This window comes from Drosophila sechellia, chromosome X, assembly GCF_004382195.2.
Source record: "Drosophila sechellia strain sech25 chromosome X, ASM438219v1, whole genome shotgun sequence".
Lineage (NCBI taxonomy): Eukaryota > Metazoa > Arthropoda > Insecta > Diptera > Drosophilidae > Drosophila > Drosophila sechellia.
Genome location: NC_045954.1, coordinates 9,411,419 through 9,428,343, shown reverse-complemented (window position 1 = coordinate 9,428,343; position 16,925 = coordinate 9,411,419). Strand labels below are relative to the sequence as shown.

General features: G+C 40.2%; 1 protein-coding gene across 3 annotated transcripts in view; it reads left to right on the top strand.

Moving 5' to 3' along the window:
* LOC6617475 (tyrosine-protein phosphatase non-receptor type 9) overlaps positions 1-16,245 on the top strand; it is a 32,723-nt gene extending 16,478 nt beyond the window's left edge. For all 3 annotated transcript variants that reach the window (XM_002041756.2, XM_032724384.1, XM_032724385.1), the window contains exons 4-8: positions 11,412-12,310; positions 12,372-12,532; positions 12,598-12,827; positions 12,891-13,098; positions 13,162-16,245. In XM_002041756.2, the coding sequence (XP_002041792.1) occupies positions 11,412-12,310; positions 12,372-12,532; positions 12,598-12,827; positions 12,891-13,098; positions 13,162-13,388 (1,725 nt within the window). In that variant the 3' untranslated portion in view covers positions 13,389-16,245. The remainder of the gene's footprint in view (positions 1-11,411; positions 12,311-12,371; positions 12,533-12,597; positions 12,828-12,890; positions 13,099-13,161) is intronic.
* Positions 16,246-16,925: the final 680 nt, after the last annotated feature.

Sequence of the window (16,925 nt, the reverse complement as noted above, 5' to 3'; positions counted from 1 at the left end):
GTAATGTAAATTATAGATTGTGTAAAAATAAAAACGTACGACCCCTCTCTATAGAAATTAATTTTTTTAATTGCTTTGAAAATTGTAAAGTGTGGGCCCTTTGAGTGCTGTTGTGGCGTTCTCTATTATTCTGCTTTTCCGCCCATAAAAGATAGTTTTTCGCATTGTTTTTTTACATGAACTCCCATAAAATATTACTGTCGTACCTGACTCGGAAATCCTTGTTGGAGGAAGAAGTTGAGTGCACACAATCAGCGCTGCAACAAAAAAAAATCTAGAAACCTACTCTATATACACATACCCACGCACACACACGCACAAGGTAGAGATGAGTAGTTGCTGGTGGGCGGTGGTCCTGAGTGTGGGCGTGGCAGTCGCAGCATGCCCGCGTGGGCGGAAGCATTCGTCTGCCCACGCAAATGAATGAAAGCAACTACGCCGGCTAAGTCACACACACAAAGTAAGACGTAATTTTGATTGGGGACAGCCCACTGTCACCAGCCCCTTTTCAACTATTTGCATTAAATAAATAAAACAACAACAGGTAGCTATCATCATCCCTGTTTTCCTTCCTTTTTTCCTTTTATTTTATTGTTGCTGCTGTCGCTGCCTTGTTTTCCATTTCATTTGCGTTCCTTTTGCTCGAGTCCCACATTTTTGTGCTCTTTGCTGTTTTGATGTTTGTCTTGAAATTGCGTTCTACTTATCGTCCAACTGGCTATGTACAGTTAACAGAGATCGTACCTCGAACGAAAGTATATATATATATATATATATATACGGTATATTTGTAAGTGTTATGGGGGCCCAGAGAAATCGCCGGCCGGCATTGAAAGTCCGCGGACATTGCAGTCTCTCGACATATTTCGCTAAATTTGCCAAAAGGCCTCTTCAGGTGTATATGTATGAATAAACATTTACATTGGTGTTTATCTACCTACCCATATTTGTATACATAATCTGCCCACTCAGATGTACAGACTGCGTTAGACAAATGTCAATCGTTATTGGCTATCTAATATTATCTCATAATATTTTCATTAGAATTTCATTATGATATTTTCATTAGAAGTGTATCTATCAAATCCTTGATAAAGGTTATTACGATTTTGGGAGAAAATAACAACTATTACAAAAAATGCTTTCAAAAGTATATCTGTGGTGGGTTACCACCCACGCTATATACAATAATTCATTTTAAAATGATGCTATTATGGCGCTATTTTTCTGGACTCAACTGTTTAAATACATATCCATCTATATATATATGAATTCCATTCTGCCACGAAAATCAAAACGCACAAAATAAAGTTAACAATGAAAACGATTCGGCGTGGGCGAGCTCTTCCCTCGCAAATGGAACGCCACTGGTCAGAGGGAGATGGTTGAATGGTTGTATGGATAGCTAGAGAGGAGAGGAAGTGCGGGAGAATGAGAGTGTCCAATAAGCGTTCTCTTTGACGCGTGTCTAAGGCATTTTTTTTCGTTATTTCATTTTTGGGCTTAAGAGAGAGCGGGCCGAAGATAAGTTGCGTAGGCGGCAAGCCCGAATGCCGTGACGTCATGGGTACGGAAAGAGACGAGGAAAAGCGCGGCAACTCTGTCTTGTACCAAGGCGCGTATGCGCAATATTTTTAGGGCCATCACGCATACGCAGCGTTGTCCCAATGTGAAGATGGAACCGATCGTGGCACGCACACACACCCACACTCATGCAGAGAGTGGAATGTGCCCACGCGTTTTCACTCTCACTTTTACACAGAGAGTGTGGAAGTGTGAGAGAGACGGTGTTTATGCGTAGCACTGTTTATGAAACAAAAAATCATAAAAAATAGGAAAATATTTTATATTTTAAACGTGGGACTTACAACACCCAACTTTGATTTAGATATGTATGTCCAAACATGTGAATATGACAAATCCACAATGTTGATATTTAATAATTCATGAAATTTATGGCATAAACCTTGTGTGAGAGAGAGAGCACGTAGAGAGCAAAGCTTTAAAGCGCGCTCTTTTTCACTGTGTCGCTGGTGGCTATCTTACGCTTTTGCTTGATTAACTAATTCAGTTGGCGTGTTCTAGTCGAACGTTATAGATTGTATCCAAAAGCACCCACTATCCCAAAGAAATACAAACGGAAAAGAGCGGTTAAAATGTGCGTACACCTGGAAAAGTCATTTCCCATTTTCGATGCACGCGAAAAAGTTTTCGTGTTTAATTTTTTTTGTAACATTTTTGTTGCCCCCGTTTTGTTATTGGCTGCTGCACTTGGCCCATAAACACTTGATCAAACAGTGATTGACGGCGGGATAATTTGGTCGTATTTATAGATCACATCGTTCGCAAGAAAATCGGCGCGCAGTTCATTCATTCATTGGGTTAAATGCGATGACGCCGTCGATATGTTAACGCTATTGTTATTGTTGGCCGCTCGGCTGGCTGACTGGCTAGCTGCTGTTTTGTGTTATTTTTACAACGTGCTTTTTGTTGCCACAGCCGTTCGACATTGACGTAAATGTTTAGACCAGATTCGAGCGTCTAAATGCAAATTTATACACCAGAAACTAGAGAATTGTACGCCCTCGGAACGTGGAGTACTCTATTTCCGCATTACAAGAGTGGTTCCGGAAATTCCAAACAAAAATTCGCCAAAAAAAATAGTTGATATAGTTCTAGTTAAAAGTAGTATGCCTTTAAACTTGGAAGTTGATTTCTGATTTATTAATTCTTTCAATGACAACATTTTAATACATATTAACTGACATTATTGCGTAATTCATATTTTTGGACTGTTTATAAAGAAAATACCTTCATTACCAAAAGCCGTGCTATGGCTAGAGTAAAATGAACTTAAAGAACTTATCTTATCTAAGCAATTAGTATTTTTGGTTGATTTATGATAGCTATTTCCTTCTTTTTAGTCGGGTAATGAGTCCAAAGTGAACTTACTTAATCTGAAAACGAACGTCGGAGAATTCCGAAGGCACAGTCATCAATGCATAGGTAATTTTTGTGAGCTTTTTTTTTTTTTTGTGACTTGAAGCACCTCTCCATATAAAGTGAAACGTATTTTGTTTAATCTTTGATGATTTAAACTCTTTATTTGGCAAACTACACCAATATGAAATGATGAAAACATTTAGACAAACACAGAATTGTTTTTTAACTCTATCCTTTTTTAGTTGGCAAGTCTGTACATTACTTTTCGATATCACTTCCAAATGGACCTAATTATATTGAGTGGTCTGTGGCTTCAAATATCCCTGCTTTCTAAGCGGGGCTGGCAACCCTGTTTGCCGACTTTAACCACTTGAGCCACCCACTCGCGAGCAATCGACAGCTGCATCGCATGCAACCTTGCACTCGCAAAACCACCCTTAGCGCTACTACGTCTCTCACCTTCGCTCTCGCGCTACCTTTCTCCCTCGTCCCTCGCTCTCCCAACAACCCCCTGTTGTCCACCAGGGTTGCCAGAGAGAGGGCGAGCGCTGCCCACCGACCCGCTCGTCCGCTCTTTTCCGCCGATGGTGGCGGCAAAAGAAAGAGAGCGCGTGCGCCGAGAACGCAGCCGCAAAATAGCGAACGGGGGAAAAAAATAGCTGAAAAAACCAAAACGAAGCGAAAAAAATAAAATAAAGCAGCCGCAGCAGTCAGACGTAGTTCAGCTTTCCACGACGACGCGCAACAAACAAACGACATAAAGAAAAGCGAGAAAATCCAATGAAACGCAGCGGCCAAGAAGAGACAACTTAGAGGCGTAGGAAAATCGAAATATTGAAAAACTGAACTGACGATATAAAGCCAACGAAATGCTTTTCAAATTGTTGCTCAATCGGAAAACCTTTTGCTAAAGTGCTTAAACATTCTTATCTTTTTTTCCAAGTGCAAAGAAAAGTGGAAAACTCTCGGTGCGTGAGTGTGCGTTTGTGTGTGTATGTGTGTATCTGAAATCAGCTTTAGTTTGTTGAATGTTCCACACGCAATTTGCAGCAACAAATTCGCGGATTGCAACCGGGTGAAAAACCTCGCAGAAATCTCGAAAAGTATAGGGCATAAATTGACAACTGAATTATCAACTGAAATCCCTGGTTAACTTAGAAAATAAAACCCGATCTCAAATGCGTATTTTTGTTTTGTTTTTTCCCTGTTGAAACCCCAACAATCCCAACCCAACCCCCGTGTGTCTGCCGTTTAACCCAAAAGAAGATAGAGAGAGGATGTGCATCCATCCCATTGTGTAATGTGACAAATCGGCGAGAATAAACACGAAAAACAAAAAAGATATAGAAACGCAAGCAAAAAAGTTATGTAAAATTGTTCAATTGAAAGTGCACGCAATTAGCATGCGAACCAAACTATATATTACAATAAAAATCTGAATAATTAGACAGCGCCGGTTGCGGCAACAACAATAGTAACAACGCGGCAATCAACAACAATCCATAACAACGCCAACGCGCGACTCAGGTACACGATTATACAGATACAGATACAGCCGAGCTGTATATACATACATATATGCACGAGCAATATATATATATATATATATATATATATATCTGAAATCATATATATATATATATATATATATATATATATATATATATATATATATATATATATATATATATATACTGGGGATATGGACAAATATTTGAACAATGATATATATATATGACAATGACTTGTCGCCTATATGGACAGAGAGTCGCCCCCTGAATGATTTGTAAAGACCTCGCCAAAAAATGTATATTTGTTGTTTTCGCTGTTTTTTTTTTCAAGGAAATCTATTTTTTGTTTCTCTGGATATTTGTAGACAGCAAACATTTCATTTTAATTTGAATTTTGCTTGTGATTCATTAGACTGGGCTTTCACAGTGAATCACGTTTTAAGTTGATCGCGGTGCTTAGGTAAATCACAGCTACTCCATCGTTATTAATCAATAAGCGGCTGAAATCTCGCGGCTTGAGCCCTTGTGCCATTCAATTAGCTAATGCCAAATGCTTTCGAATAGGGGTCGTTGTGTCAAAGTAGGTCACCTAATTGGGTTGGCCCGGCTGGGTGCGAAAATACTATTGACAGGGGATACTTCCATTCACGAGGCCATGAAAACTAAATAGGGAAATCCAGCATGAGATAGCCAAGATGTATTTATAGTTTCCAAATTGAAAAAAGCGTGAATAGCTGGTTTATCTATTAAAAATCGAAAATATCGATGTTACCCTATCGAACTAATCGTGTTATCTACTTCAAAAGAATGCTATTTACCTTAGCCAGTTGTTGTTGAACACATTTGTTGATTGGCACTAAAGTTAATCGCTTAGCCAATTCATAGAAAGATATCTTTGGGGTTCTTGGGCGACCATCAATGGCAGGTGATATGCGACTTTTGTTTTCTTTGCGCTTACCTGTCCTCTCCGCTGTTTTCTTTGGCGCAACAAAAGCTGCTGCGGCTGTCATTCGCAGAGCTTGACAAAAATCAACAACAACAATGGCAAATATGCCAATAATACAGGGGCTAAAGCGGTAGAACTAGGTGGAGTACGACGAACGAGGAGGAACAAGTGGAGGCAATCAAATACAGCTGTTGGCGTTCGTTCCACGGCGCGTATACATTTTTTTTGTGCTGCCACTTTTTACTTCTTACCTTTTGATTTATATCCCCCGATGTCTGCTCATATTTGAATGTGTGTACATGTCACAGAGAAAGAGACGACCCCCTTACAGTGCGTATCAGAAATTTAAGACAGTTGTTCATGCAATGAATAAAAGAATTAGAATTGAGGACCTTTATGGATTAGAATTTCATGTTTCAATTGGGACCAGTAATCTGTAATATACTAAATATATAAAGCTTTAATTATTGTTATGAAGTTATTTAGGAAGCGTATTATCTGAACTATCGATCTTATTTATCGATTGTTATATTTGGTTATTCAACTATTATTAATATTATACGCTTTTTTTTTAACCACAAAGAAATTTCTTCGATTAATGACAAACTAGACTGCTTGCACACTTCATGATAAATAGCACATTTATCGATTGCAACCCTTCGACCTTACTATGACAAATGTTTTAAGTATTTACGCCGTGTCTCGAAGGGATTTTCAATTGATTGGTTTGCGGCCTTATAAGCAAATAAGCCTCGCTTCGGTTGGGGTCTCCCACAAGTGTGTGTGTGGTGGTCTCCCTGCGTGTGCGTGTGTGTGTGTGTGTGTGTGAGTTAGTGCCGTCAGTCAATCAGCGTGAAGAGCTCTCCAATTAGCATGGCTTAGCCTGAGCTATCCAATATTGATTCCCCTTACGGATATCTTTGACTTCTCTTCAGTGATTGTTCCACCTGCAGCCGAATAATATTTATTATTTATTTTGTGTACGGCTTCAGCTTTTTTGTCATTTTGTGCCTTTCTACTTGGATACCTTTTCATTGTAAAGATTTCTGGCTTGGCTGGTTTTTTTTTTTTTTTTTTTTTTTTTTTTTTTTTTTTTTGTTTTTTAGCTGTACTTTATGATGAAAAAAAGTTTTAAAAATATATACGAATTTTATTCTTCAATTAGATAATTGAATAACGCTGATTAATCGTAACTTATCGATGGCCATTTCCCATGATCTTTTGGCCCCACGTTCGCTTATTCATTTGTCTTTAAGTCTCTTCCTCCCTTTGCTTGCGTCTCTTTGCCTGCTGGTTTATCGGTTTGTTTGCTGTGCGTGCCGCTTTCGCCTTATTCGGCCAACGCCGACGACAAATTCGTTTCATGCCCAAAGACGGGAACAAGCTTAAAACGCATTACCAATTTTGGCCATGGCTAATTTCACATATTTATTTATTGTTTCGCCCCCTTTGAATATGTGGAATATGGCTGAGAAATGAAATGGGCAGAGAAAAGACGTTGTTTCTACTATACTATTTGTTGGGACCGCGTGGCGTATGCTTGATAACATTTTGAACTTTACGCGCGTCGATTCCGCAGAAATTCCTGGCTAATTGGCTTCCTTGTGAGTCCCCCTTGACATTTGTATAGATTGCAATTAAATGCCATTGCACGGATTCATTCGAAAATGTGCCATACGCCATTTCGGGAATTTCCAAAAGGCGTGGCTAAAATCGACGTCCGATCGCGTAATTCAAGGGATGTTACTTAATTGGGTGTTTTTTTATTTTTGATTAAAATAATAACTGATTGCTAATTAACTACAGAGTAACTCTTTGATTGGATTTGACGTTCATCGTAATGAAATTTATAATTGAACTTATGTTGAATTCTTGCATCAAATTCCTAGAAGCCAGCTTATTTCCATAATTCTCAGTACAGATTGAAAGTGGATTTTGGCACTCGAGCTGAGCTGTACTATACACTAAAGTCAATTTTGTGAAAATCGATTTTTTCCACGTTACCCAGATGGTGTTGGAAAGTTCTGTTGCATCCAATGGTGACCAGGCTTATGTTATAGTGTTAAATATAAAAATATGTTAAATGTTAAATATTAAATACCTGCACCGTACTACTTATTACTATTAATTTCTTTCCGTGCATCTCGGTACCGCCAAAGTTACTAATTTTAGCCTTAGCCCGGAATAAACTTCATATAACAATATACAATTTCTCCGGCATCCCACACACTTTGGCAGCCACGTAACGAGGATTCATTCAGGAAAGTGGGAGGCATAAGGACACAGCAGACATGTCTGGATGAATCGGGAGTGAAGCGCATGCCAAGGCACGTTAAGTTGCCCACTTGAGTCCCATCAGGAAAATTCCTCCTGTGTTGTTAGTGCCTCTTTCGGCTTGCCTCCCCTAGCCGACGGGGGCGTGGCATGTCGGCGGAGGGTGAAGCGGAATGGAAAGGGTGAATCCGGAGACGCGAAGGTGGATGCTTCAAGTTTGTCCCAAGTTTCGTTCAACTTTTGCGCAGACTTTTTGGCCCTCAGGGCAAATAATCTGGCCAAGAACAGCAGCAGTATGTTCACGGTGCTACCTATGCACCATTCCCATATATTTTTTTTTTGTTATTAGTATTTTCCGTATGCTGTGTTTGTCAATTAAATGTGTGCATGGATGGTGGGGCGGCTGACTGAACATTGTGATTGTTATTATTAGATTGCCTGCTATCTCACCACCGCCAGCCCCCCAATTGGATTCTAATTGGATGTGGGAACAGTCATAAGAAGGGGGGGGCTTCGGAAAAGCGGAAGGGCGCGGGGTGAACAGCTGGGTTTGTGACCCTGAAATGCCAGGCGACAAGTTCGATTTTTGTGCGTTCTTGGTTTTGGTTTCAGTATACATTTCAATATAACATTGTACGACACAAGAAATGAAAACAATCCAAATGCCCAATTATGACTCATAAGCACCCCCCAAAGTTCACATGCGAGAAAAGAATATGAAATGAAATGTTATACAATATTTCCTTATTACCTTTTGTTAGCCATTCAAACTTCTTGAAGGCACGCACCTTGGGCCATTTATTATTGGCCAAGTTAGGGGGGAAAAGTCGATTAGTTATTGCCTCTATTGAGTACCGCTGAAATGCAAATTAAGTTCGGGACATGGGAACTACTTTCCCCTTGATAGACTGCCAAAGTAATGGTAACAAATAGTGTTGCTTACTTTTGAGTAATTAGGCACAAGCATTACTAATACTAAATATGTATGGATTAGTTTTTGATTGCTTACTAACGAGCATGGGATTACTTTCATTACTTTTACCTGTGCCTTGTAGCGTAGCCTTGTAAATTATTTATGGAATTTATTGAATTTACTTATTTTTCAATATGCAAATTGCGCCACTGAAGGACATGGGATAATATGATAGAATGGCACCTGATCCTTAAGGACAGAAATGAAACAATGATGAAAAGCGAGGCATGGTGATTATTACTGCAAGTATTTAATTAAGAATTCAAGGGTCTATCGAAATAAGACAATCAAAAGGGATATTTAAATGTCAGGTTAGAAAAACACTAAAGTTAAAGGCCTCAATTGGTATTATTTATGTTCATAGTCCTTCCTACAAGGCTTACTTAAAATATTTGCGGAATAATAGCATTTGCGTTCGCTTTAAAGAGAATTTTAAACAATGTTGCGCACTTTTGAGCATTCATAGTCTCAGATGTGTGTGTGTGCTGGGATCAAAGTGAAAGTGCACATGCTAACAAACCTAAAGGCAAATCAAGCGCATAAAAAGCGAGAGAACGAGGGTTTGAGGAATGAATATACATATTAAGGTAAAAATTTAGAAGGAAAAGCGGTAGATGAAAGGAAATGCCATTTCTTATACAATTTTGTATAGGATGTCCGATACGATGCTTCGATGCTTCGATGTTTCACCGGATATCCGACATGAAGTCAATTAAATCACAACTTTTTCGAGTCACATGACAATTGACATTCCCAACTAAAGGAAGGAGCTCAACTTCTTTATGTTTGCGTGTGTGTGTGTGCTGTTGTGTAAGATTTGATGATGCAATCCCCGTAGCCATAGAAGAAGAGAAAGAAATTCCACGAAAAAAGGGGTCAGAAGGGGGAGGGGTCAGCCGATGTAATTGAATATGCTGCCAATTAGGGCTTTAAACGGAATTTATTGAGCCAACAGCAGATGCACAAAGCGAAACAATGGGGGAAAGCGGAGAAACGAAGGAGAAAAGACAATATTTTTTAGGTAAACTGCGGGATGAACTTTTAATTAAATTTTCCACAAAAACACATGGATGTGTGTGTGTGTGTGTGCCTATATTGGTTGTGATTGTGCGTTTAATTAAAGTGCATTTGCTGTTCTTGTTGTTGTCGGTTGGTTGTAACGCATTTCGGTTGGATATACACATGTACACGTACTTTTTGCCCACTGTGCTTGCTGACCTTAATCTGCTAGCTGCACTGCTTTTGAGGCCAATAAACTAAATAATGATGGCATGGATGATATACATGCATATATACGTGTGTGCACATACTCCGAAAAGCAGAAATACATCGGGAAAGAACGAGGAGCCACCCACAGCCCCTTTCTCTCCACCCATCTCTGTCTCATAACTATCTTTCTCGCTCTTGCGCTGGGAAATCACATTTCACCTTTGAGTGAAGCCAAGTTTTCCACTTGTTGTTTTTGCTCTATCTCAATGTGCCATCGACGAAAAATGCCGCAATGAAATTTTCTCAACATTTTCCCAACTGGGTGAAGGTTGCCGGTGCTTTTGCCCCAACAACCAACCACCGTCACCCACTTCTCCTTCTTGCCCACCGAACCGTTGTATGTTGACGCAGTTTTCTTTTAGCCACTTTACCTGGCGGCTTTTCAACTTCATCAAAGCTGCAGCAGTTAGCCAAAAAAATGCACATTTAATCGGTCCTCGAGATAAATGTCCTAATGTATAAAAATTTAGCTTAATATATGTGTTACTCAAGCTGGTTCAGAAAAGTTATAAGCCAATAACCATCAAATATTTACTATTTTAAATTGCTTTCATTTCACTTTAAATTGAGTGTAGAATGATTGAAAGCATCGTGAAAGGTTTCTCGATTTTTCCAAGAAGTGCGTATCTCTATGTATTCCAAAGCAAGTAATGATGGCTAGCTGAAACTAGAGCCTTTCATTGGGGTTGCGTTAATTAATAAATGCAAAGTTTTTTAGCCAGAACTCCAACTTGCTTTATTTCACAAGGTTTCCCTGGAAACTGGGTCCCCATACGAACGTGGCCCATTTACAAATATCTCTGGGCTGTGCTATGCGTGGACTTTTCCATCCAGCAAACCCTCGTATTGGGTCCAATGCACAGCAGTGTGCAATATACGATTCCTGGAAAAAAGCTGCTATTCAGATTTTAGGTGGACTAGAAACATTCATTAACAAGGGTGGGGAGGGGGGTGTGTGTGGTGGAGCAGTGGCGTTAGCTTAACAAAATCTAAAATCGCAATTCCGAATGAAAAATCTCAGCTGCGCAGTTTTGGGTAAAAGTGCAAGGGTCGAAACTGTAAGCAAAAATGTCAACTGCCACAAATTGATTCTCAGTAAAATGAAATACGATGGGTTGTCCGTCGACACACATACGTACATACATACAATATACATATATATTTGAAAACTTCCTGGAAAATTGCTGCATGCTCCTCTAATTGGTTGCTTACAGCTCGATGTACATTAATCTTACTTTTAATCATGCCGTCCGTGTGTCAATTAGTAAATGAAGTCAATAATAATTGGACGAAACTAATTAAAAATATACCGAGAACCATGGCCATTGAGAGATGGACTAGTTAGCAATTGCTCAAAGGATAGCGATTTAATTCCGAAATTCTGAAAAAATATCCATTTTGGGTTTATTTTAAACTAGAGATTATACTGCTAAAAAAATGTTTACACATTTAAGAGCAAAGTTCTAATCATCAAAACATTCTTTGATCCTTGCAGGGCGGCTATCCAGCGCGTCTGAAGAAGGTCCTGATCGTGACGGCGCCACTGTGGTTCAAGGCACCCTTCAAGATCCTGCGTCTGTTCGTGCGCGAGAAGCTGCGCGAGCGAGTGTTCACTGTATCGGTGCCTCAATTGGCGCTGCACGTGCCGCGCAAGGCGCTGCCCATTCACTTGGGTGGCACGCTGGAGGTCGATCACGCCACATGGTTGCTCAGCTGCCGCCAATCGATGACGAATCGTGAGGACGAGCTGCTGGCCAATATCGTGGGTGTGGGCGGTGGATCCGGATCCGGTTCAGCAGCTGGATCAGCAGTTCTGTCCACCAATGGCACGGAAACCGAGGCCGCAACAACGGCAGCCACGATAATCAGCGCCGTCCACCAGTTGGGCGATAACAATACCACCGTGGTGACGGTCAGCAATGGCGTCGGTCCAGCTGGATCGACAGCTGGCGGAGCAACGGCAGCAGCGACGACGGCGACGGAACCCAACGAAAATATCACCATCAACGGACTGAGTCCAAGCCACCGTCAGGCGGCGAATCACAGCAGTAGCAGCAGCAGCAGTGCAGCCACAGTGGCCAATCCCCTCAAGCTCAACACAAGTGGCTCCGCGGACAACAATAGTACCATCACGAACGCCACCACAGCTTCTGGAGCAGCCGGAGCAGCTGCTGGCACCACCACCAATGGCGGCGGCGAGTTCTGGTCAGAGAATCCGCCCAGCAGCGCCTCATCCGGCTTCAGTGATGATGATAGTCTCGCCGGTCAGGAGGGCGATCCCAAGCCCATTGATCAGATTGTTCAGATGGTGAAGCAGCGCGGTCGCCATGGTCTGATTAAGGAGTACGCGGACATTCGGAATAGGGCGCCCGAGGGCACCTTCCTGCATGCGAGGTAGGTCAAACGATATCTCAATTCTACATCTCAGATAATAAACGTTCCCATATCCTTGCAGAATGCGGGCCAATTCGACCAAGAATCGCTACACAGACGTCCTCTGCTACGATCACAGTCGAGTGGTTCTGGCACACGAAGACGGCGACGAGCCGTCGGATTATATAAATGCCAATTTCGTCGATGGCTACAAACAAAAGAATGCCTATATTTCAACTCAAGGTAAGCGATGATGACACACTTAATCATATGTATAAACTCTATGCTAATGGAGTTCACGCCGCCAGGTCCATTACCAAAGACATCCCAGGACTTTTGGCGCATGATCTGGGAACAACATTGTTTAGTTATAGTGATGACGACGCGCGTGATGGAGCGCGGACGCGTGAAATGCGGCCAGTACTGGGAGCCGACTGAAGAAAGTTCCTTAGAGTTTGGCGACTACCATGTGCGAACAATTAGCGTTGAGTGCAACGAAGACTATATGGTTGCCTCGTTAGAATTGAGAAACATAAAGGTGAAGCTCTCTAAATAGGGCAACGATAGCGAATATTATAATCACTTGTCATTTTGCCAACAGACTGACGAAATTCGCAATGTCTCACATTGGCAGTTCACCAGCTGGCCGGACTATGGCGTTCCCAGCTCGGCCATGGCCATGCTGAACTTCCTGCAGAAGGTGCGTGAGAAGCAGGCGCAGCTCGTCCAAGGACTGGGCGACACCTGGGCGGGTCATCCCCGTGGACCGCCCATTGTGGTTCACTGCAGTGCAGGCATTGGACGCACAGGTGAGTCGCCAACATTGTGGACAATCCACGTCAGATTTACTGACTACCAAAAACTCTACACAGGTACATTCATCACCCTGGACATTTGCATATCGCGCCTGGAGGACGTGGGCACGGCGGACATTCGTGGCACCGTTGAGAAGATCCGGTCGCAGCGAGCCTACTCCATTCAGATGCCCGATCAGTACGTGTTCTGTCACCTGGCCCTCATCGAATACGCATATTCGCGTGGAATGCTACAGACGGTCGATCTGGCTGGCTTCGATGAGCGCGAACCGGACTCGGAGTAGGCTAATACTATCAACACAGTCCTTGGACCGGAAAAGGGACGAGGAAACAACTTGTATACAGAATAATTTTATGTTTTACCATTGGAGTTGTAACTTTCTTCGACTAGATGTTCGGCCTGATATGATATAATATGGTATATATGACACGAGAGAAACGATCGGAAGCATAGATAGATTCCGAGACACGGAGACACGAACGAGGGAGATGATGTTGTAGAGAGTAGAGTAAACAATTTACGTTAATCTATTATTTTTTTTTAAATACTATTACACACCAAGCTATAGTTGTATAGCAAAAACATCTATATATAAACATTATTTAAATTAAATTTAAAGTAAATGAAAAACAAATAGCTAAAAATAAAGAAACAAAAACAAAACCAGCACCATTAGCAAAACAAACAAAAGGCTAAACAAACGCAAAAAAAAAAAACCGAAATTAACAGCGAAGAGTGTTTAACCATGACAAAGTTAACTAGAGTCCGATAAAGTACGGAGTACAACGAAGGCATAAAAGATGAGGATGAGGATAAGGACGACGACCAGGAAGAGCGGGACTAGAGGCCACTCGTGGCGAGCAAACCAAACAAACCGTCCGGCGGACTGTCAAAATCGTAGACGGACCCGAGGCGCAGCGGACAAATTTTGTGCGTTTTCCCCATCTCAACCGAGTAATCAGATGCAGCGGGCTGCGAATTTCCTAAACGCAACTAAGCAGCTGAAGATGGAGCAGCAGGAGCGGCAGCATCAGCGGCGCGTCAGCCAACTAGTTACATAAAATTTATAGCATATGCCTAGATCTACGTACCGCATATAGGAATATGGAATATGTATAACGATTATAAAAATACCAGAAGAAATCAGATTTAAGCACTGTTCAATGTTGTTGCATACGAAAATAGACCAAAATTAACAAGAGAGATTCATCTTCGCCAGCCCAGTCTCCTGGCCGCATCTCCTCCAGATGTGACCGAATCTGATGCCCGAACACCCCCACCCACAAAGCTCTCTTCGCCCCCCTAAGCTGTTAAATGTGTCATTTTGTTTTGTTTTTTACCCTTTTTTTCTAATATTTATACATAGAGCGTAGTTAAGTGTATCGAACAGGAAGTCGTAGTGAATTTTACTAAAAATTATTTTACCAACTAGACGTGAATAGTTGAAAAGCGCAGAAAGCGAGTATTAAAGAGAAATGATTAAGAAACATATATCTAACATGCCTTCTTACCTACATTTTTCATATATGCCAAGCGAATCTAAAACGGAATAATAATCGTAAAGAAAATAAATGAAGGAAAACCAGACATATTTTGTATTACTTTTTTAAAATAACAAGAAGATCTATATTCAATTATGAATCAAGTCAAGAATGGCAGCTTTCTCGAACAGAAGTAAACTGAAAATGAAAACATAAACGAAATCTTAAGTGTAACAACTATGTGTATGTAATGTCGGTCAGAATGCATTTTCTTCGTGCATCTTTGCGAAAGTATTATAAATATTTACATATAAAAACAAATTAAGTGCATATACTGCAACACATCTGCTAAAAAAAAATAAGAAAGATAAATACGTTTTTTTGTCTCATCATGTTTGTATGCATGTAAATATAATACCTACGAGATATATAGTATTTTTGGTGCTAACTTAAGAGTTGCCCGCACCGTGCTCCAAACACACAACCCATACACACTATACCACTCACACGTATATATCATTAGAATTGTAAAAGCTGTGATCAAACCCGAATGAAAGATGCAAGTCGAAATTGGAGCCACAGACTCTCCTCGCACAGCCAGTCAGTCAGTCAGTCAGACCAGACCACTGAAGTCATACACTCCAATACTATTTAATCACAGAACAGAACAGAACCATTTTCAATTCTTTCAAAGGCCTTTTCCTAGAGAAACAAAGAACAAAAAGCAAAAAAAAAACCTTACCAGATTGCATGATGAATACTACTCACCTCCCAGATCAGATCGATGGATGCTCTATTTTTATAACGCTTGACACTCGGATCATACTGCATATAATCCAAAACCAATCCAAAATTGGGAAGACGCAAAATAATGCCGCGCAGATAACTATAAATATTTTTTGTAGTCTCCAGGCTCGGAGTGAAGGAAAGAATTTATTTAAAAACAAAAAAACAAATTATATATATATATATATATATATATATATATATATACATATATATCTATATGTAATAACACATGTATGAAAATTAGGAAAATTTCTTCAAGTGTAATGTAAAATTAGTTAGAGTCACAAGCCTTTGTTTTCCGTTCAAACGAAGTTTAAAGAAAATTACTTAGTATGAGTACGCAAAATGTTGCATGTGTCACGATTGCTTTCAGAAAGCTTTGCAGCGCACAACATGCACCTAAAATCAAAACTTAAAAACAACAACAAAAAACCATTTACCAGATGATCGATCGATCGATCCAGCCCACCCTTAACCAACTCTTGACTAAATCTATCCACTAACAGCTACTCCCCGCATATTGAATATTGAATACTCGCATTTGTCGCACTTGGATAAGCCACCACTAACCAACCGGAAGACCACTAGCCTCCACCAATCCACTAATCTCCACCCAATCCAGCTCAAAACCACAGGGAGACACTGTACATACACGCGGCAGGACGCGCGTCCGGCCAGTCCACCAGTCCACGATCCACACCCGAAACATGGAGATCTTAGTCTAGAGAAATGGTCGCATAATATTTAAGGACATATAAGTATGTGTTATCATTTCATAAGGAGAATCGAGAAACCAAAATACAACTTGATGTAAAAGCAAAATGCATTTTGCAGTTTAAAAAAAAGCAAATAAAAAGTAACAAATGAAAATTGTGTATAAAATATATGGAAAACGGAATGCTTTTTGTTTAATTTAGTGGTGATTATCATTTTTTCCAGGACAAACTACCAATGGATCGTGACCTTTTGGAATGACCTTTTGGGTCGCCTGGTAGCTTAAAAATTAAGTTAAATTTCCCATCAAACTTTGTTAAAAAATGGGAACTCTATTTTTGTATGTGCAGTTAGCATTGGTAATTAGCTGCTGCTCAAAACAGTTATTCTTTCATCTATATGACAATTTTCAGCGAAGTTATGGCGAAAATTCCGTTTGTAAATATCAAGTTTTTGGCAAAAGCCGTGTTTCCAAATTTCGTACATCAAATAATCCGTTTTTTTTGCCACAACTTTAAAAATAATAGCCTGAATATGGAATGTTATACCTCGTTGAGTTCGTAATTAAATTTCCAATCAAACTGTGTTCAAAAATTAAAATTCTATTTTTTCACAATTTTTTGCAAATTTTGATGATGTTACCCCTTACAAAAAATGCAAAAATTGACCCAAAAATTAATTTTTCTAAATTCTTTAAAAAATGATAGGGATAGTTTGCAATGGTAATTAGCTGCTCAAAACAGTTATTCTTTCATCTATATGACAATTTTCAGCGAAGTTATGGCGAAAATTCCGTTTGTAAATATCAAGTTTTTGGCAAAAGCCGTGTTTCCAAA